This window comes from Nematolebias whitei, chromosome 1, assembly GCF_014905685.2.
Source record: "Nematolebias whitei isolate Nwh7 chromosome 1, NemWhi1, whole genome shotgun sequence".
Classification (NCBI taxonomy): domain Eukaryota; kingdom Metazoa; phylum Chordata; class Actinopteri; order Cyprinodontiformes; family Rivulidae; genus Nematolebias; species Nematolebias whitei.
The window spans coordinates 21,572,767-21,593,076 of NC_056498.1; the positions used below are offsets into that span (position 1 = coordinate 21,572,767).

Below are 20,310 nucleotides of genomic sequence, written 5' to 3' on the forward strand. Positions count from 1 at the left end.
TGTAGCAAAGCGTGAGCTGAATGTGTTAATATAGAAAACAGGAAAACAGTATTGTAAATGGACAATAAATTGTTCTGCAGCACCTAATTGATGTTGTCACAGTAGTGAAGAGCAGCTGAATACTGATTCAGTTGTAATCTATTACATCATATTCTGTAGTAATCAAGTACTTCAGCTAGATGGGGTCTTTTTATGCTTTATCTCCTGCTGTCTGTTTCAGAGTAACGTTAAATAAATGTGCTATATGTGCTGTTGCAGAAATGGCTTCTGTTTGTGTGCAACACTAAACCAAACTTAAACATCAGCTTGTTTATTTGTTTTTGTGTATCCTCAGGTAGTTTACAGAGGAACTCCAACAAAGCTGGTTCGTATCAGGAACCCGTGGGGGGAGGTGGAATGGACTGGACCCTGGAGTGATGAGTAAGATTCTCTCCTATTGGTATTTTTGGAGCCTACAACCAAAAATGAGAGTTAATATAGTTTTTCTGTTGTGAATGACTGATTTTAAAAGGAATATTTCATACTTTTTTTTTTTTTTGAGTGGAGTTTGTTCTCATTAATATTTAAAGACATCAGATATTTGGTGCATTTGGAAAAAGAGGGCATCTCACTTTTTGGTGTTTATTTCTCCATTCCCAAAAAAAATCCATATTTATTTTTCCTTGTGCAGCTCCAGAGAGTGGGGCAGCGTGGACAGTTCTGCCAGAAGTCGGCTACAGAACCGCAGTGAAGACGGAGAATTCTGGTGAGTCACTTCAAAGAATATAATCAAACTAATACTTTAACGTTAGTGCTCCATTTTCTTCCATGCTGGTGAAATGTTTTGTTTGTCATCAATTTATCTGGAGTGTCAGCATCAGTTTTAATTAAAATAAAGATCCTCTTTCAGGCTTTATTAGAATAAAAATAATCTACTTGTGTCCGTCTATCAGGATGTCTTTCAGTGACTTCTTGCGGGAGTTCACCCGTCTGGAGATCTGCAACCTGACGGCAGACGCCCTGCAGAACAGCCAGATGAAGAAGTGGAGCTCGTCGCTCTTCCAGGGGGAGTGGCGACGAGGCAGCACTGCTGGAGGCTGCCGCAACTACCCAGGTACTGTAGAAAACCAGGACTGACCCAGAGGAGGTGGAGCGAGCTGACCTTTCCCCCCACCCCCCTCTCCTCTGCAGCAACGTTTTGGCTGAATCCTCAGTTTAAGATCAACCTGCAGAACCCGGACACCCCCGGAAAACGAGACTGTAGCTTCCTGATCGGCCTCATGCAGAAGGACCGCAGGAAGAAACGACGAGAGGGCGAAGACATGGAGACCATTGGGTTTGCTTTGTACGGGGTCAGCAGCAACTCCCTCACAAAGTTGAACATGTTTTTTTATATATTGTGAGGAAAAAAAGTTTGTTTTATTTCTAACCATTCATCTCCTGTTTTATTTGCAGGTTCCAAACGAGGTAGGAGTTCTGCAGATTTACTTTCAAACATATTTCTGGTGATTCATACGTTTGTCAAGTGCTACATGTTCTCCCTGAAATTCAGATATTCTTTCACCATAATAGTACTCCTGTCTTTTCATGTGTTAACCAAATGTTTATTAGAAACCGTCTTGAGGAAATGTTTTGTAGGGTTTCCTGAATATGTGCCAACTCTCAACTCTCCTCTCAGTTTGTGGGGAAGTCAGGCGTCCACCTGAAGCAGGACTTCTTCCTGACTCATGCCTCCAGCGCTCGCTCAGAGCAGTTCATCAACCTGAGGGAGGTCAGCTCGCGGCTGCAGCTGCCGGTTGGAGAGTACATCGTTGTCCCCTCCACCTTTGAGCCACACAAAGAGGGCGACTTTGTCCTCAGAGTTTTCTCAGAGAAGCCTGCGAACTCCGAGTGAGTGCTGTAAAAACATGTGTGAGAAACCAGTCATAACTAATGATTTAATGAGTCTACTTATTATTTAAATAAGGCTGATTGTTATTCAGATTTAGACCCTGTCTATACTATTCAGAATGTTTTTCAAGTGGATGTTTTTTTCCATTTATATAAAAAAAACCATGTTTTTCTGCTAAAGTCTACATGATTCTAGCAAAATGGAGAAATACCCATGATGCACCACTAGGTGGCGTGAACATACAAATTGACAACATATCACGACACAGAGAAAGAACGCACGAAACATTCTACTGAAACAACTGTAGCTTTTTTCTTTTGCTATGATGACATTTCACCGTTAACACGTTCAGCAAACGATCAAAGTTCAAAGGCGACTGGATCAGAATAATGTGAGACAGCCGCAGGAAAAAATTGAAATTAAATGGCTCCATTATTGTTTTTGGCATCTGGTGCGAAAAGTGATAGTCACACATGTGTGATAATGTGTTTTACATATCCAAGAAGTTCCGAATCACAAAACTAGGATGGATTCTTATAAATATAGTATAGTTTACTATAAGGTGCACTTAAAATCCTTTAATTTTCTCAAAAATTGACATTGAGCCTTATAATCAGGTGCACTTTATGTATTAATTCTGGTTGTGCTTACTGACCTTAAACCAATTTTATGTGCTCAAAAATCTGTCAAACTGAACGTGTTTCACTTAATGCGCCTTATAATCCGATATGCCTTATGTAAAAAAAAAAAAAACCAGACCCATTCATTGATATTGGGCCTTATAGTCCAAAAAAAAACGGTAAATAAAAAACATGTATAAATTTGTATGCATATATATATATGTATATATAATTCATTCAACTCTATGAACCGATCTAAAACATTCACAAAAGTGCAACACGGTTAGGAACTCGACAAAACAGAGAATGGCAACAAATCAGATCAACTCAGAACTCAGTCAAAAACCCAACACATGAGTAGCCTTTAAAAAAATAATGGTTTTCAGTTTGTGTTTTGCAACGCTTTGCTTTTATAAAATCAGGTCTAATACCAGTTAGTATAAAACTAATACATTTTTATTTTTTCTGGTTTCTCCTCTTCCAATCAGGGAGCTGGATGATAAAGTTGTAGCAGAACTTCCAGCTGAGGTGAGGAGAAAAAACCCCAACTCCTGATGGGTTTTAACACTGAGTCACATGAACTAATAGAAAAGAGTGAGACGAACATATTTGTGTTTCAGACCAAACTGGATGAGAGCCAGATTGATGCAGCCTTCAAGAATCTCTTCAGACAGCTGGCCGGAGCTGTAAGCACACTGAGAAGATCACAGAGGGTTTACTCAGAGGAGAGGTTCCTAGTGTTTAAAACCCTAAACCCCATAACCTCCGTTAACTCCACTTGTTCCAACAGGACATGGAGATCAGCGTCACGGAGCTGCAAACCATCCTGAACAGGATCATAGCCAAACGTCAGTCACTAGTAGTTTCTAAAACGCCTCTATTTCTCCAAGACTGTATATTTACTAATTCACGTTATTCGTTTGCTTTTCTTGTGAACAGATAAGGACCTGAAGACGGACGGCTTTGGTAAAGAAGCTTGTCGCAGCATGATAAACCTCATGGATGTATCCTTGGACCATGTTTTTTTTTAACTAGATTAATTAGTTCATCAGCCATGGAGACTTTGTTTTATTCAAAAACTGTGGAAAAGTGAATTTTCCAAAGGTTCCTGAGCTCCTTCTCGCAGACGGACGGCAGTGGGAAGTTGGGCCTCACGGAGTTCCATGTTCTCTGGGAGAAAATCAAACGATACCTGGTGAGACTCGGAGCCGCTGGACACGCTAAAGAACTTTGCTTCGAAATATTACAAGCTCTTTCTTTTCAATGGACACTGCGTTTTTCTGCTGTGTGAAATGTGCACAGAAGTCCTCAATTGGGATGATGTGTGAAATTACTATGATCAATAACGGCTACAGCCAAAATGTGATGATTATGCTGAAAAGCTCCAAATGTTTGTATTTGAAAATGGCACTCTATGCCTAGGTTGGAAACTCCTAAAACTTATTATGTACATGTAATTTTTGTTTTATTGTTTGGCATCGAACTGTTGATTTATTCTTTATTTTCTGTTCTCTTTCTCCTCCATCTCCACTGGATACCAGACTATATTCAGGCAGTTTGACTTGGACAAATCCGGCACCATGAGCTCCTATGAGATGAGGATGGCTCTTGAATCTGCAGGTAGTGATCTTTATCTTTTTGTGTATTTGTCAGGGACTAGTAATAATTAAGATGCTCTGTACCAGATTATAATTTTCAGCTCATTTCCATCTGCAGTCCCTGTGGCAGGCAAGCAAAGACACTAAATATATCTAAGTGAAAAACAGTCAAAACAAGGACATAGAAACATTATATCTTGCACAAAATATGAATTCATACAATGAGAATACCTATCAAAAGGTACATGGACCCTGATCAGAGTATTATTTTTATTTGAAAAATGTGAAGTCAGTGCTGACAAGTTGGAGTTCTTAAAATCCTTTTATTTATTTTTTATTTCTATTTTTGTTTCTCTGGGGAAGGTTTTGTGGTTTTTGCTGGTCTTCAGGTCTGTGTGAAGCTTGTTCCAATCCGTTGTGGCTTTGAATAAAAATGCTGATTGTCCCAGTGTACCATAATTTCTGTACTATTGAGTGCACTGCAATATAAGCCACACCCACTAAATAAAATAAAAAAAATCAATTTTGTACACTTTATAAGCTGCTAGTGTCCACGTTATAACATGAGATACTTGCATAGAAAGATTAAAATTTTTTTTAAATTAAATGTGTATCAATAACATACACAAATATGTACATTAAGTGTTTGTTTATGAACAGTGCCGGTAACATGTCTGGTTAAAAAAAAAAAAAGAATACAGTAGGAAAAGTAATTAATTGCCATCTCCAATGTCTCACCATAGATTCATTGATGCCAAGCTTACATGCAGCAGCTCCATTTCCTCCTGCGACAGCCAGATCTATCGCCTTTAACTTAAAAGCTGCATCATCCGCATTTCTTCGTGTTTTCCATGATGAGGGTGTGTGCATGAAGTGCAAAATGACCGATCGGAAGAATTTAGTGCGAGTTTGTTTGATTTACGGTCATTCAAAAATTTCTTTGGTCCACTGTGACCTGTTTGGTAATTTCATTGGGTTGATTTTTATTTATTTATAATCTTTTATTTATACAATTCATTTCAGTTCAGTTTATTTATACAATTCATTTCAATTCAGTTTATTTATATAGCGCCAAATCACAACAGAAGTCATCTCAGGGTACTGAACAGAAACATTCATATACCGTATATAAAAAGAAAGTTATTTGAGGAGCAGACTGTTTTGAATTTAACTCCATCACAGAACTCTCATCTTGAACAAGCATGAAGACAACAGTGGAAAGGAAAAACTCCCTCATGAGGAAGAAACCTTTAGCAGAACCAGGCTAAGGACAAGAGGCCATCTGCTTTGACCGGATGGATTTGAGGAGAACAGGAAGGAGGAACAGATACACAATGGCAGGGCAAGAATTGCATTTTAAGATAAAAATAATATCAAATGAAAACTATTCAATTTTAACAATTCATTAAGGAAATGAGGTCAATTTGTCCTCTAGTAGTCTAATCCTATAGCAGCATAAAAAGCCAACCCTAACTACAGGATTTATCAAAAAGGAAAGTCTTAAGTCCAGTCTTAAAACTGAACAATGTGTCAGCCTCACAGACAGAAACTGGAAGTTGGTTCCACAAGAGAGGAGCCTGAGAACTGAAAGATCTTCCTCCCATTCTGCTTTTGGAAACTCTAGGAACTGAAAGTAAGCCTGCAGTCTGAGAGTGACGTGCTCCTTTAGGAAAATATGGAACGATAAGATCTGGAATATAACATGGAGCTAGGTGATTGAGCTTTGTAGGTACAGGTAGTCTCATTGAGTTACGAGGATCCACCTCCAAGTGTATTGGGCAGCCATGTGAGCGTTCAGATGTGATGAGACTAGTTGTTTTGGCAGCTTGAAGCTCATTAGCCCGTCAAAAAAAAAAAAAAAATCCTTTAGCTAGCCACAGCATTGTAAAAGCCGCAGGGTTCAAAGCTTGTGAAAAAAGTAGTGGCTTATAGTCCGGAAATTACGGTAGTTTTTTGTTTAAGAACTCTGCGCACCCATCTAAAGGTGGTCCTTGTTTCTTTTTTTCATATACTCAGAGATCCAATGAACAAAATATTTTAGAGGCAGTAGCATGTATAATTTTAAATACCAATTGTACACTTGCAGATTTTATGTTTTAAAAACTCAACAACCAATGTTTAAAAAGTATATTGGAGGTGATGTTGTTTCCTGTTCAAGATTTTAAGAGTTCTGATGAGGACAATCGTGTTCCTTCTGCCCTACACGTTTAATAAATGATTCTACTTGATGAGTCTGTTTTCTCTTTCCTTGTTTAGGTTTCAAGCTCACCAACCACCTGTTCCAGCTGATCATCCTGAGATACACTGAGGACGACATGGCTGTTGACTTTGACAACTTTGTCAACTGTCTGGTCCGACTGGAGACCATGTTCAGTAAGTCACGATGCTGCTCGGTGTTTGTAACCTGCTGAGACGTCGTGTCCCCGTGTGGGGATATTTAATTTGTCAAGTTTTTATTATGAAATATTTAAAAAATATGTTTAAATTTTCTATTTCGTTTGAACAACTAATTGTTCAAGACATTGTGGGATTTTTATATCTATAAGTGCTGCTAATCCATAATAGCTAGTGGAAACTTAAAACATCATATAATGCAGATATTTTCCGTTTATTTAATTTAAAATTGTTTTGACAACACAACGTTGCAGAAATTTACAAATAAATAAATAAATCCTGAAATGTCCATGCCAGGTCAGTAGGTGGCGATCAAGTCTAATTTAACCACAAAATAAAAAACAAAAGAAATGGGACCATGGCTAGAGAATGATCCTGTTATTTTAATTATTTATTCACTGTTTTAAAATTGTTTCCTATTTTCACTGAGTATGTAGCCTTTTAAGCACACAACCACAATTTAATATAATTTTAATATTGACAACCTCTGGAGAAAATCACTGAGGGAAAAATAAATAAATAAATAAACTTTATGTTAGTAGGAAAAAAAACTCTTACTTAGAACATTGGCCTTGTCCACACAGGGTCAGTGTTTTTGTGAATACACAAATGTTTATTTTATTGTTTCAGCAATGTGTCTACATGGAAACAGTGTTTTAGGAACCCACAAATAACATTATTTCTAGAAACTGTCAATTTTTGAGGATATCTTAATTTTTGGAGTGGCAGTGTTTCTGCCAATTCATTTTTTTCTCTTCCATTTCAGAAACATTTAAGACCATGGACACAGACAAAGACGGTCAAATATCCCTGAACTTCTTTCAGGTACAGCTGCACACTGTTATTTAGACTGCACATTTCCATTCACGCGACATATGAATTAGTTTCATTCCTGTTACTGTGCACAGTGCTGCTCTGACATTAATCTACAGCTCCTGTTCTTTGTTCTTCAGTGGATTACTCTGACCATGTTCGCCTAAAGATCCAGCTGCAGCTCCGGGCCTAGTATTTGCTGTTCCAGAAGTGCCTTCAGTTCTTCCTCTCGTCTGTGATCCTCTCTGCTGAGGCCTTACGATGCCAAAAAAAATTATAGTTTCATCATTTCAGTGCCTGAAATGGAAATGTTTTGCCAATCGTTTAGTTGTAGCATGTTCTGTCCAATGAATTCTCTGCTGCGCTCGCTGTCGGTCCTGTCAAAAAGTTTATACAAACCTTCATGTGAAGGCAAAGCAGCTGACCAGCAGGAATGAACTGACTGGTTTGGGTTTAGTGGGTGGAGACAAAGTTCATTTTTAAAGTAAACAACTTTTTACTAAATGTAGCCAACATGTCTTTCAGGCTGTACAAATTAACTTCACTTTTATAACATAGATTTTATAACTCTTCTGGATTTATAGTTGAATAAAGTTAAACTTGCACCTACCAGACCAGAAAGGTCCAATAAATTTAACAGGACAAAATGCTTTAGATTAAAAAAAAGCACTTAAAATGATCACATTTTTTTAAGGCATGATTTACAGTCGGATCCAAACATAAATTAACAATTATTATATCCTTTTTTTTTATGTAAATCTGCCTTAAAACATTAACACAACGGGCTTAAATTGATGGAGCTGAGGTGATTTTAAAATAATTATTTTTGGTTCATTGCTTGTGCATAATTTTCAGGGTTTAAAGTGTTCACAAATTAACTTTATTAATTTTTTTTTTAATAATTCACTGATTTGGTAACTCCTGTGAGTTTCACAGTTTTTCCAAATTATTTTTTCAGCCTAACAAAAGCCATCCTCACTTATGTTCACTTGTATCAGTACTTTTATTTTTTTTCAAAGTTCTCACTTTCACTTGGTGCAGCTCTAAATCACTGCAAGTTGCCTTCCATTTATTTTTCCTAAACATTTTAGTGTCACAAAAAATGATTTGGAGAATTTGTGCTGCATTATCACACGTTTTCACATTGATAACCCAATGAAGGTTAGTTTTATACCACAAACAAAACGACACAGAAGTAAGACATGTCATCACTTCCTGCTAATACTCGTCTTCATGGCCTGATTTAGTACCATATTATAATGTACAAGTTCATGTAAAAGGAATATATTTAAAATAATTACCGTAAATAATATTATTGTTTCGTTATTTAAAATAATCTATAAATAGAAATTGCACTTACATTTTCTTAATGTTTTGTTGGCAAAAAGACTCAAAAGTCCAGAACTTGTACAACTTCCCAAATATTTAAGGATCATTTGTTTTCTCAGCATTGTATCTTTAATTTTTACTAAACGTTGAATTTGATTCATCAAAATGCTGTCTGAACAAAATAATCGTGACGATCACAGCGCCCTATTCGAGTTGTTCAGATTAGCCACTTCGCTAAGTAGCATAATTAGCTCCTCAAAAGTTGTCTTTGCTGAATATAGCAGTTGAAACAGGAATAATTGCAAGTACTTTATCGCCCTTTAACCTCCCAGCTCCTTTAATACCCCTAAAAAGATTTACATTTGTTTTAGGTTGTTTTTAAAGTTTTAGCCATCAATGCTAACTCACCTGGAAATTTGCTGGATGCTAAGGGATGCTAAATCTGATTTTTTTTTTTTTTTTTTTTTTCAAAAGAGTTCTGTTGAATAGGATAGACTTGTAACTTATACATGAATATTTTTAAAGGATGTTCTGGCAAATAGTTATCAACAGTTGGTCTTATCAGTCGTGACATCAGAGCATAAAGGGCAGAAGTCATCCTCCAGGCTAGGCTAATGGCTAGCCAAACTGGTGCCCCTTTATACATAGTTTTACTTACATCAGCGTCAGCCTTCTGATGCCGCTGAATGTATCAGCCCACCTGATCAGCTCAGCTCATATAATCAATCCAAACGTCAAGTCAACTCCCTCTGGATTGATGCGTTTTACTTCAGGAGGCCAAAATACGCGTAACGCTGACGTTCGGTTGAGAAAATGGCGGCAAACTAAACAGTGTGTTGTGCACAAATGTAGATGCTTAATATAATTTAGTGTTCTTTCACACCTGCATGCCATTTTTGAAAAGTTATTTTATACACCTGATAAAAATATAAAATGAGTCATCGTCTGGCTAGCTGTTAGCCTAGCCTGGATGACGGCTACTGGCCTTATCTTGAAACTCTGTGCTCTGACTGATGTCGCTGCTCATAATTATTTAACAGAACATCATTTCAAACTTCACCCATCTCTTTGAAATAACTACAGATTTTTGTAAAGGGTTCTTGTGGAGTCAGAGCAGCATAGGAGAATCGGGGAGCTGAGGTTTGGCTCAGATTGTTACAGTGCAATTTTTAGTGATCTGAAACATCTTGCACCTCTAAAGCACGAGCTCTGTTGCACCTTTGTACACTGTTTCGCATCAGATGGTTATTTACATTGAAGACTTGATGGACTGGATCATGACCTGCAGTCTGTTGCAACATGTTGGATACAAAACATGTTGCAGAATGTAACTTGTGAATCAAACTCTGATGTACAGTAAATGTAACTTGGTGTAAGTATTACCTTTTGCTTGAACTGGTATGACATTTTTGAGGCTTAAAAGAGGCTGAGCTTAAATAGGTTTTCGTCTAAACAGCTGTTCGATTAACTCCATGAGAATTTGTCCTTGATTCTTAAAAAAAATCTTGCAGACTTGTGGCAAAACTGCTGTTTATAGAAGCAACTTCTTTTGCACTTTGGTTTTGGAGTTTGACACAAAACCGGTTTTACATGTCAGAAAAAAAGAGGGTAAAAACCTAGAATTGCGTCTTGCACGCAGTGTTCAACAAATGTATGCACAAAACCTCTGCAAGCGTTTGTAGCGATGCTTCTTGCCTTTGATGCTGACAACTTGTGGCCAAATTTTGCATCAACCTTCAGCATTGGTGAAGCTTTTCTGGGCCCGGCAGTTTCTGCAAACACAATGGTGCACTGTATCATAAAGAATGTGCTGACTGCTATATATCCAGTCATGTTTCGCTTTCTATATCAACTGCTTATTAATTATGCATGGCATTCTGGACTGTTTTACAATGTATTGAAAAATATACCTTGTTTTTTTATTCTTATTGGCTGGATTTTGTACTCTGGAAATGGGATGTCGACTTTATTTAACCTTATAAAGAAGACTTTTTAATGTTTAAGGTGAATGTGAACAATTCTGCAAAATCAATGGAGATGTCGTGTGCACGCTGTGTAAAATGTGACAAATCTCTGCCTGCCAAATTGTTTAGCTTCAGAGGGAAGTAAATTTTTTTTTTTCTCGGCATTTACGTACAAAAATGTTTGTTCTGCCTATTTTTTTGTATCTTGCTATGTTTTTAAGTAAAAGCCCAACTCTCGTATTGTATCCTGCTGACTTTTCTTTCTTTGTGCTGTGTAACGATGCTTATGTAATGTTTACAGGGGTAATATACCGGGTCCCTTTGAACCCATCGATCTTGCCACATGTTGGGTTACAGTGTCACCTTATCTGTGAAAGATCTGTACAAAATTACATAATAAATCTGGGGAAGTTTTTGATGAGCCTCTGAATGTATTATCTAGGTCTATGTAAGTGATTAAACGTTAAAAACAAAAACATGTCTAAATTTTAATAAATTCATGAAGGGTAATAAAATTCATGAATGTGAGTTTTGATTGTTTTGGTGTAAAGTAGTCCGTTTATCATGGGGGTTACGTTCCCCTCCGCAATAATTAGTGAAAAACTGCAAAGTAGGAATGCTATATTTCTTTTAGTTTTTTTTTTCTCTCTCTCTTCTTCTCTTTCTCTTTCTTTCTTTTCTTCTTTCTCTTTCTCTTTCTTTCTTCTCTTTCTCTTTCTTCTTCTCTCTTTCTCTTTTTTTTTCTCTCTTTTCTCTTTCCCAGAGGGGGGGATGAGTCTGGGAGGGGAGGAGTCTGGGGGTCCTCCCCCAGAAAATTTCGAATAAAGTAGATGCCATTTCCTGCATTCTGGTGTATTTTAACGGTTGTTAAACATCTATGTTTACCTACATTTGCAAGCACTTGATTCAATTACTATTTTCGAAAGCTTGTGTGTGAATAGAACAAATCTTTCTCCCCTCCACACACACTTCACGGTTCCGACCCGAACTCTCTTCAGCTGAATCCAGTCTTGCTCGTTGTTCTGCTCCAATCTCGATTACCACCACCTTCAGGTGCTTCAATTCTCGGTTGTCCAGCTGGAGACAAACCATCCATTTATTTAATGAAAGTAAAGTGCTGGACGGTCTTTTCGACATTTTGATTGCGCTTATTTTGACAAATTATCGTTGTCGTTTTGATACGTGATTAATGTGAATAATACACATCAAATATTTTTCGTAATTTTTTTTTAACCGTAAGCTTTTTTATTTATGTCTGAAATGTATGCGGGAGGGCTGACACATCAGCAGTTGTGCGTGCGCTCTGTAGAGCTTTCTGGAGATGCTCCTGGGCGTAACGTGCACTGTCCGCAGGGCGCGCCACTCGAGGGGTTTGAAGACACTTCCTCCCCACGGGACATGCCGTCCGCATCTTTGCTGGGCAGGAGCATGTTCACGTGCTGTGGCCGGAACATCCACTCCACAGACTGGGTCCGCTGGGCCCAGGGCAACGTCTCCCCTCGTATTTTTAATAAATAATGAAAAAAAAAATTTATTAGCCACTTAAACTGTCAAACTGGTTTGCAATTTAGTTGTGCTGTTTAATTATAGTTTCGAGATTTTTTTTAAATAAAAATGCGCAATGACTTTGGACTTTTAGGGGCGGAGATTTGAGTTGCCTGAACGCACCCTGTGAAAATAAGAGTTCCCAAATCTTGATCTGGCAGGATCCAGATCAAATTAAGTCCTGCTTCCCACAAAAAAAGCTCTGTTCCAGTCCGGCTCTGTTCAGTTCAGTTTGGTCCGGCAGACCTACCCTGCAGCGATGAAGCCCACAATGTTCTAAACTCTTAAAACAAAGTAATTTTAACAACATACATGTATGTACTGTACTGCAAAATTTTATATAGGTACTCACCAGCCTTCGTCTGGTTTTGGTCTGGGTCTGACCGGCTCTCTGCAGCTGTTGAGCACCAGACGCTTTTCGAGAGAGCCAGACTTTCAGAGAACCAGCACAAAACCACACAATGGTCCAGATCAAGTCCAAATCCAAATCCAAATTTAAAAAGTCCCGGTGAGCTCCAGAGAAAATACTGGACCTCCAAGCAACGCCTCCCCGCTCGAGAGACTTCATGGGTCGGCAAGCAGCACTCTGACCGATGAGGCTAGAAGTCCGGTTCTGGTCTAATTCCCAGTCAGTTCAGCTCTGCATCCACTGACTGCTAAATCACTATGAATAAGGACCAAACTTTTTCGGACCGGATCAAAACTTTCCTTCCATTTCAGCGGAATGCAACTTTTGCATCTGAGTAGTGTGCCGTTGTCTTCTGGGTAATGTAGTCCTTTTGACTGGTGATACACTATGATATGGTGATATACTCTGGAATAAGCTCCCACTTGATCTGCATCAGATTACTGAACTTGGCCCTTTTAAATCGAAGCGTAAGACTTTTTTATTCCAACAAGCTTTTAGTACGTAAATATGTGGTGACATTTCTGGTTTTATTTGTGCTATTATGTTGTGTTTTCTTGCTTTTAACCTATTGTCATTTTAAGTACTGTTTTTTGTTAAGCACTTTGGTCACCATCACCATGGTTGTGTAAAGTGCTATAGAAATAATTAAATAAATAAATAAATAAATACAGTATAGGCTTATTGAGAGAGAAAACTACAAAACGGTGGTGCCTGTCCAAAGTACTGTTTTTTCAATAACTTTTTACTGTATCTCATACTGTCCCAATCACGTGAGCAATATTAAAGTTGACAATCGTGTACGGTGTACAATCTTACTTTGAAAAACCATGAAAGAGCGAGTCCGCAAACGTCGAACCGTGAAGTAGCGAGGGACTATATTGTGTTAAAAGTATTAACCATTTATCAAAGTTATCAAAGGTCATAAAGCTGAGATTCCAACTGTTAAAATGTCACCAACTACACTTTAAATAACCACACTAACAAAGTAGTATTTTAATAAATAGCACTTTTAGTAACAGAAACATAAAAAAACAAGCGTTAAATACTAAGTAATGTACACATTTCTAAAGCTTCATAACACTAAGATCCAAAGGTGGGACCAAGTCACTGTTTTGCAAGTATCAAGTAAGTCTCAAGTCTTTATCCTCAAGTCAGAGTCAAGTTTCAAGTCTGAAACTTGAAATTTCAAGTCCTTTCAAGTCTTTTTTTTTTAAATGTTGCAATTTGTTATGCTATTAATGTAAATAATGGAGGTATACTTTCTTTTTAAATCTATTTAAAATTGTGATGAAACGTGTATCTAACTTACAAGGTGTTAAAAAAAAGTCATTCTATAATTGCACCTTTATATTGAACATTTCATTTAAACTTAGCTGCAAGAATAGTCTTCCTTTAAACTATAATTTTCAAGAATAAACATCCAGTGAAAAATGCAAGAGCAGAACTCCATGTTCAGACAAAAATGCTGACATTTCCACAGTACGTTACAAAGAACCATCACAGTAAATTTATTTCCTGTCCTCTCTCATCAAGTCACTTAGTGAACACGTGTTTGTAAGTGTCCATGTGTGAGTGACATGAACTGACCAATGAACAGGAATGTGAACTTTGTTATTTCAGTTGGCTATTCTGCATTTGCAAAAGATCAAACTGGCCAAAAGTCTGTCAGTCATTTGTGCACGATGAGGCTGTAGAATGATGCCGCCATAGCTGAAAACTGGCTTCACTGGAGTGCTACATGCAGGCACTGCCAGAACCCTGGTGGCCACATGAAACAGTGAAGTTCATTGCCCAGAACAAAAGGGTGTTCTGTTCATCAGCAATATCCAGGTAGTGACTCAGCTGTAGTGCTGCACTGTTGTGTGTCAGTGGGTCACATGACATAAAAGCTATAAAAAAATTATTCTCAAGAATGTTTGGTTTGGTAATTTACTGACGGTCCCTAAGTGAAACATTGCGCCTCGGAGGAGGGTGCAGACCGAGCGCGGCTAACCGAAATCATGCTGCTTGCATCGGCTCGAATGAGAGGAAGACACCACTGAATCCACGAAGCTCAAGTATGTTTTGTAGAACTATTTTCAGTTTTTAAACTTTAGATTATGGGTAAAATATCAAGTATTTTCAAGTAAACAGGTCAAAGTCCAAGTCAAGTCCCAAGTCACTGCTGTAAAAGTCCAAGTCAAGTCCCAAGTCTCAGAACATTTGTCGAGTCAAGTCTAAAGTCATAATATCATTGACTCGAGTCCAAGTCATGTGACTCGAGTCCACACCACTGCTAAGATCCTTACAGCAGATTTATGATTTTCTTAAATTTCAGACATTTTTACAAGTGGATCACATAAATTAGAGCAAATGCACCCCATTTATAAAATGATACAAAAAGCTAAGAAGTGACTTAGTGTGGAGCCACCTGTCAGAGGAATGCGTGTCCTACAGGGCACATGGAAGTTTTTCAATTCTTTCTTCAACAGAACACCTAATTTTAAACCAGGGAGGAATTTCTTAGGCACAAACGTTATAAATGTGAGCCGGCAGAAGTGTCTTAAAGAGCTTAAATCCTGCCCTCTTAGATGTAGTTGTTGTTGGGCTCAATCCGGGTCACCAGCGTGGAAACTAGCCGCTCCAGCTGCTCTCCTCGCTGCTTGCTCGTCTGAAGGACGTCTTCATGGTTGGCCTTCTCTTCGCTGTCGTAGTCTGTCACCACCAGGTTGGTGATCAACGAGAGGGCAACGACCCGCAAGCCGCAGTGACGTGCAACGATCACCTCGTGGACTGTGCTCATGCCTAAAAATGACAATAAAAAAGGAATATATGAACAAATGAAAATTCAGACTAAACAAGTTTGCTCATTGTTTTCATAACAAAGCAAAATTTAAACTATTGACAAACGCGTATTGTTTATAATCTGCTTATGGATATAAAAAGAAATATTTCGGCTGCTCTCTTCTTCAGGGGTCACAACAGTGAACTAACTCGCACGAAGACTTGGCACTTATTTTTACGCTGGATGTCTTTCATGACACAACCACAGACCACCGAGCTACCACAGCCCTCTGTGTGGAGCAGAGAGCTGCCATCTAGGGCGCTCGGGGGATTAGATGGTGGGTTTAAGGGCCTTGCTCAAGGGCCCAGAGTGGGGCAAATGAGGATGGAGAAAGGTGTAGGTGTTTCACCTTTCCCACCCACATTTTGATGTTGTCGATCCAGGGAACTGAACTGGAAACCTTCCGATCACGGGCTCACCTTCTCTAACCTCAGCGCCACCACTCCCCTAACCCTGTCAAATTCCAGTTTTATTTTTTAAATTTTATTTTTAGACCAGATGACCTGACTGACCATTATTGGATTTTGTATCTGGATGATTGAGCATGAACTTTGATGTCTTGAACCACTTTGGGTGTGGCTGCAAGCCTGGGAGGAGTCGACGGGGGACAGGACATCCCCAAGAAACCATCTTATCACCAGCAAACTGGTTGGTCCACTAAAGGAGTGCACTGCTTAGTGGGGAAAGCAGTTGACTTGGGACTTCTCAGACTGATGAAGCCCTCTGGATAGAGGGAGAAATGTCTTTCCACAAAAAAGAAAATGTCTAGATGACCTGATTGACCATTAATGGGTTTTGTACCTGGATGATTCAGCATGAACTTTAAAGTGTGCAAATAGTCTGCCAAAGTTGCTGTCGTCCATTCCTTGAGCAGATAGTTCAGATATCTTAAAGTGGGGATCTTTTGAAAAGTTAAGCATAATTATCTTACCCGTTATACCGTTTGAATGACCTCAGTCTGGAGAAAGAGTGTCCAGTTTTGACCAGACTAATGAACTAACACCACAGACATTTGTCTGAGCAGAGTCGAGACCAAAGTGGAATGCTGCGTTCCAAAACAAGTCCAAGCTTTTGAAGTTCTGTAGTGGTTCAAGCAAATGCTATTTTATAAGCGTTTGCATCATTTCATATTACTGTAGATATTCTAGCAGGAATGTTGAGATATCCCTGCCAGTGTTACCGCTAGCTGCCGTTGCTATGTGTGCTTGGAAATACCCATTGAATTCTACATAAATAGTGATAGGGCGGCACACTGGCTCAGTTGGTAGAGCGGTTTCCTCTTAGAGAGAAGGTTGCTGGATCAAATTCTGTCCCGGGGCCTTTCTGGGTGGAGTTTGCATGTTCTCGCCGTGCACGTGTGGGTTTACTCCGGGTACTCCGATTTCCTCCCACAGACAAAAAACATGTTAGGTTGATTGTTAACTCGTCCTTATCTGTGAGTGAGAGAGTGAATGGTAGTTTGCCCCATTTGTCTCTATGTGTCCCTGTGATGGACTGGAGACCTGTCCAGGGTGTCCCTGCCTCTCGTACAGTGACTGCTGGACATGAGCACCAGTGATCCCCGTGACCCAAAATGGAAGAAGCGGGTAAAAGATAAATAAATATTGGTGTAAAGCAAAATAGAGAGCAATGTAAATATCTTTTAAATAAACCACCATGCAGAGTTTGGAGTTGTTACTACAACCGCAGTTCCCTTTGATCCCTCGGTCTTTCTCAGACCAGCTACTAGCTCATCAATATAGTCAGAATCAAACTCTAGTTATCCAAACTGGTATCTACAGAACCTTATTTGATCTGGACAATTGAGTAATAACGTTCAGGAAAGTTGTTTCACTTTTATGTGAATCGGGTTTTCATTGGTTTTACTGTTTCTCATGTTTTATAGTAAAACTGAAGCAGTTTTCCCACATAATAGAAAAAAATAATAGAGTTGTTGAATGATACCACAAGACTGGAAGGACTACATTAACCACACTTTGGATGTTGTGTCAGAGGACAAGTCATCAAATTGATTATAAGGCCTGAGATCTTTTGCATCTCCCATGTTTATAACAAATAAAAAGCCCCAAATATGGCAATCAAATTCATTGTTTTTGTTGCAACCATCATTATGCCCATTAAAATCACTCACCAACAGCATCAGCGCCCAGTTTGTGCAGTATACGGCACTCAGCAACTGTCTCAAATGACGGTCCGCCCAGGACACAGTAGACCCCCTCCTTCAGGAAGTCTCCATAACCAAGTTCCTGTCCAATGTCCAAAGTCAGCTGCTTCAAGTCTCGATTGTATGCATCGGACATGCAGGGGAAACGCACACCATACCTGCGAGGAAATTAGAAAACATATTAACCGCAGAATGTTGACAGCCGAATTGAACAGGTTTGGTGTTGCAAGAAAAGTACAGCATGCTCAGAAAACTCCTTCAGTCATTACAAGCTTCTTAAAACCAAGAAAAATTACCTCTCATCATTGGGTCCAACCAGCGGATTGTTGCCAGCAAAGCCAGGCATGTTGATGTGGTCCTTGATAACCATGATGTCACCCACTTTGAAGTCCTGGTTCAGACCTCCCGCTGCGTTGGTGAGTAACACCGTCTCAACACCGAGCAATTTGAAGATGCGCATCGGCAGGGTTATCTAGAAATACACACAAACTTTGGTTTATGGATGTGCAATATCTGTTTTTGTTGTTGCACCAAATCAGGTAAAAGAGTCTGCAATCAGTAGGACTGCCGCAGGACGCACTGACCTTCTGGATGGGATAGCCTTCATAGAGGTGGAAGCGCCCTTGCATGCAAACACACGACCTTCCTTTCAAGGTGCCGAACACAAGGCGCCCTGCGTGTCCGTGGACTGAGGGAAACAGTAACCAGTGAGTAAACATCAGCAGCACACGGCAGAACTACAGAGGGGTATGATGTAACGTTCCTCACCTGTGCTCTGTGGAAAGTTGGGGATGTCCTTGTAGTTGAATGCCACCTGGTCCTTCAGTAGGTCAGCCAGACCCCCGAGCCCTGATCCACACACAATGCCCACGATGGGCCGGATGTCGGTTTGAGTCTGCAGCCAATCAGCAGTGGCCTTGCAGTCCTCATAGCTGTAACTGCATGTTGGAAAGCAAAAAAGGTAGAGGTTACTTTTCAGTCTTATACTTAAAAGAAGCACGTAAATAGAATATGATTAAGATGTTCACAACAATTTTAATCTTTTGAACGGCCTTTTTAAACAAACAATGGAACACGAGTTGCAGACAGTTGAGTCATTTTTTTCCTTTCTCCTCCTCAGATGCTTTAATGCTGAGATGAAGAAGAAAGGGGAGGAGGCACAGCAGTTGTACATGGTTGACATGTGCTCATGAGAGAAGGGGGGTGTTGTGTACTTCACAAGTCCCGTGGCACAGCCATATATTGTATGTCACTGGCGTACTTGGTGACCGTACGTGGCGATGTGACTAACCCTTACAAACGGAACATCTTTGAATGGAAAAATGCCTCAAGATCTGGTTCCCTTTGAAGAGCCTATCCCGTCTCTAGAACATAAAACTCCTGCGTCACATTTTTTTTCTTCGTGAAATTGATTTTAACAGCGGAGTGATTTTTATCACTTAACTATCAGACTTAAAAGAGGCCCTTTCATGCAGAGTCACGTTGGTAAACTACCATTAGAACAGAGGACCCCAACCCTGATCCTCATGGACCGCTGTTGTGCATGTTTTAGACGTTTCCCTGCTTCAACACAGCTGACTGAAATGAACTAGTCATTGATCGGCTTCTGCTAAACTTGATAACATTCTGAGAACATTGAGCTATGATGACCAGGGTTGGGGACCTCTGACCTAGAAGACAAAACCTTCTATACTTTTTTAATTTTTTTTTTATCTTTATTCAGGCAAAATTAGTTAAACAAAACATATAACTGTCGAGTCAGAAATAGAGTAAAAACATCTAAATTTTGCATTTATGTGAATTTTTTCTTGTTCCAGTAGACATTTAACATAAGCATCTTCATGTTTTAGGACACTGAATTAAAAGTTTAATATATGAACAAACAATTTATTTTTGCTCTCACGTGTCCACGAAACTCAACAGAATCAAAACTTTAAAAATATATATTTTAACAGTGTACTCACCCTTTGTGTGTTTCTGGAAACATTTTGAAGGACTAAAACAAAGGTTTGAGGTAAAAGTAGTGGGGAAACAAATTAAAATTCCAAAATAGACAAAGATGATGTGAAAAATAAAAGCTCAGGTTTTTTTTTTTAATATATATATTTATGGTGAGCCAGAAAAATAGTAAAAAAAAAAAAAAACTTATATCTTTTATGTTTTCCTTCTGTCTTGAAGTCCTCTGGAAGCGTTTTGTTCCCTCTCTGGAGTCTGAGTTGAAGTCTCAGGATTTATAAAAGTCCATGAATCTGTGCTCCTCCTTCCCCTCCACCCCACACCAAATCATGCATGGAGCTGCAGCTGTGCCATTGGCTCAACAAACACACCTTCAAAAAAAAAAAAGAATGTTTTTTAAAAAAGGAAATATTTGATGGGCATCCCCTACTTCATTCCCCCCTCCCCGTTTTACAAGAGCAGCTGCGTTCAGGAACCACATACCAGTGATCATAAATCTCTAAAGTCCACTTCATGCTCAACAGGAAACGTTGTACTTTGCAACATCCGTCCATCAGCTCGCTTGACGTTCAGTAAATGATCAGTCAGATCTTTATTGATTGATTTGTTCAGGTGGAAAACAAACGTTTCAACGAGTCATGGTGAATGTTTTGTTTTTAGCATCACGTGTTTTGATCGTTCCGGCTGTAAGAAGCACGACCATTGATTGTGCAATGAAACTTCCTGTACTTTCATGAGTAAAACAAGGTACTTTTATCCAGTATGTTTATTTTATGTTAGATACTGTTCCTCTACAGCAGGGCTATTCATCTAAACTGCTTGGG

The 20,310-nt window shown here is 39.0% G+C and overlaps 2 protein-coding genes across 2 annotated transcripts in view; one reads left to right on the forward strand and one right to left on the reverse strand.

The window, feature by feature from the left end:
- The window catches only part of capn1 (calpain 1), a 47,740-nt gene extending 39,652 nt beyond the window's left edge, over positions 1-8,088 (forward strand). Inside the window, exons 9-23 of the mRNA XM_037675606.1 lie at positions 335-420; positions 671-745; positions 933-1,093; positions 1,171-1,331; positions 1,435-1,446; positions 1,658-1,869; positions 2,979-3,018; positions 3,111-3,176; positions 3,281-3,338; positions 3,430-3,494; positions 3,617-3,685; positions 4,032-4,110; positions 6,345-6,461; positions 7,249-7,307; positions 7,436-8,088. Coding sequence (XP_037531534.1) covers positions 335-420; positions 671-745; positions 933-1,093; positions 1,171-1,331; positions 1,435-1,446; positions 1,658-1,869; positions 2,979-3,018; positions 3,111-3,176; positions 3,281-3,338; positions 3,430-3,494; positions 3,617-3,685; positions 4,032-4,110; positions 6,345-6,461; positions 7,249-7,307; positions 7,436-7,462 — 1,287 coding nt within the window. The 3' untranslated portion in view covers positions 7,463-8,088. The remainder of the gene's footprint in view (positions 1-334; positions 421-670; positions 746-932; positions 1,094-1,170; positions 1,332-1,434; positions 1,447-1,657; positions 1,870-2,978; positions 3,019-3,110; positions 3,177-3,280; positions 3,339-3,429; positions 3,495-3,616; positions 3,686-4,031; positions 4,111-6,344; positions 6,462-7,248; positions 7,308-7,435) is intronic.
- Positions 8,089-15,083: 6,995 nt separating this feature from the next.
- On the reverse strand, positions 15,084-20,001 carry pnp5a (purine nucleoside phosphorylase 5a). Its single transcript, XM_037688468.1, has 6 exons — positions 19,970-20,001; positions 18,299-18,468; positions 18,115-18,218; positions 17,827-18,002; positions 17,498-17,688; positions 15,084-15,326 (listed from the first exon to the last, which is right to left on the reverse strand). Exons 1-6 carry the CDS (start codon positions 19,999-20,001, stop codon positions 15,109-15,111), a joined length of 891 nt encoding a protein of 296 aa, XP_037544396.1. The 3' UTR covers positions 15,084-15,108.
- Between the last annotated feature and the right edge of the window lie 309 nt (positions 20,002-20,310).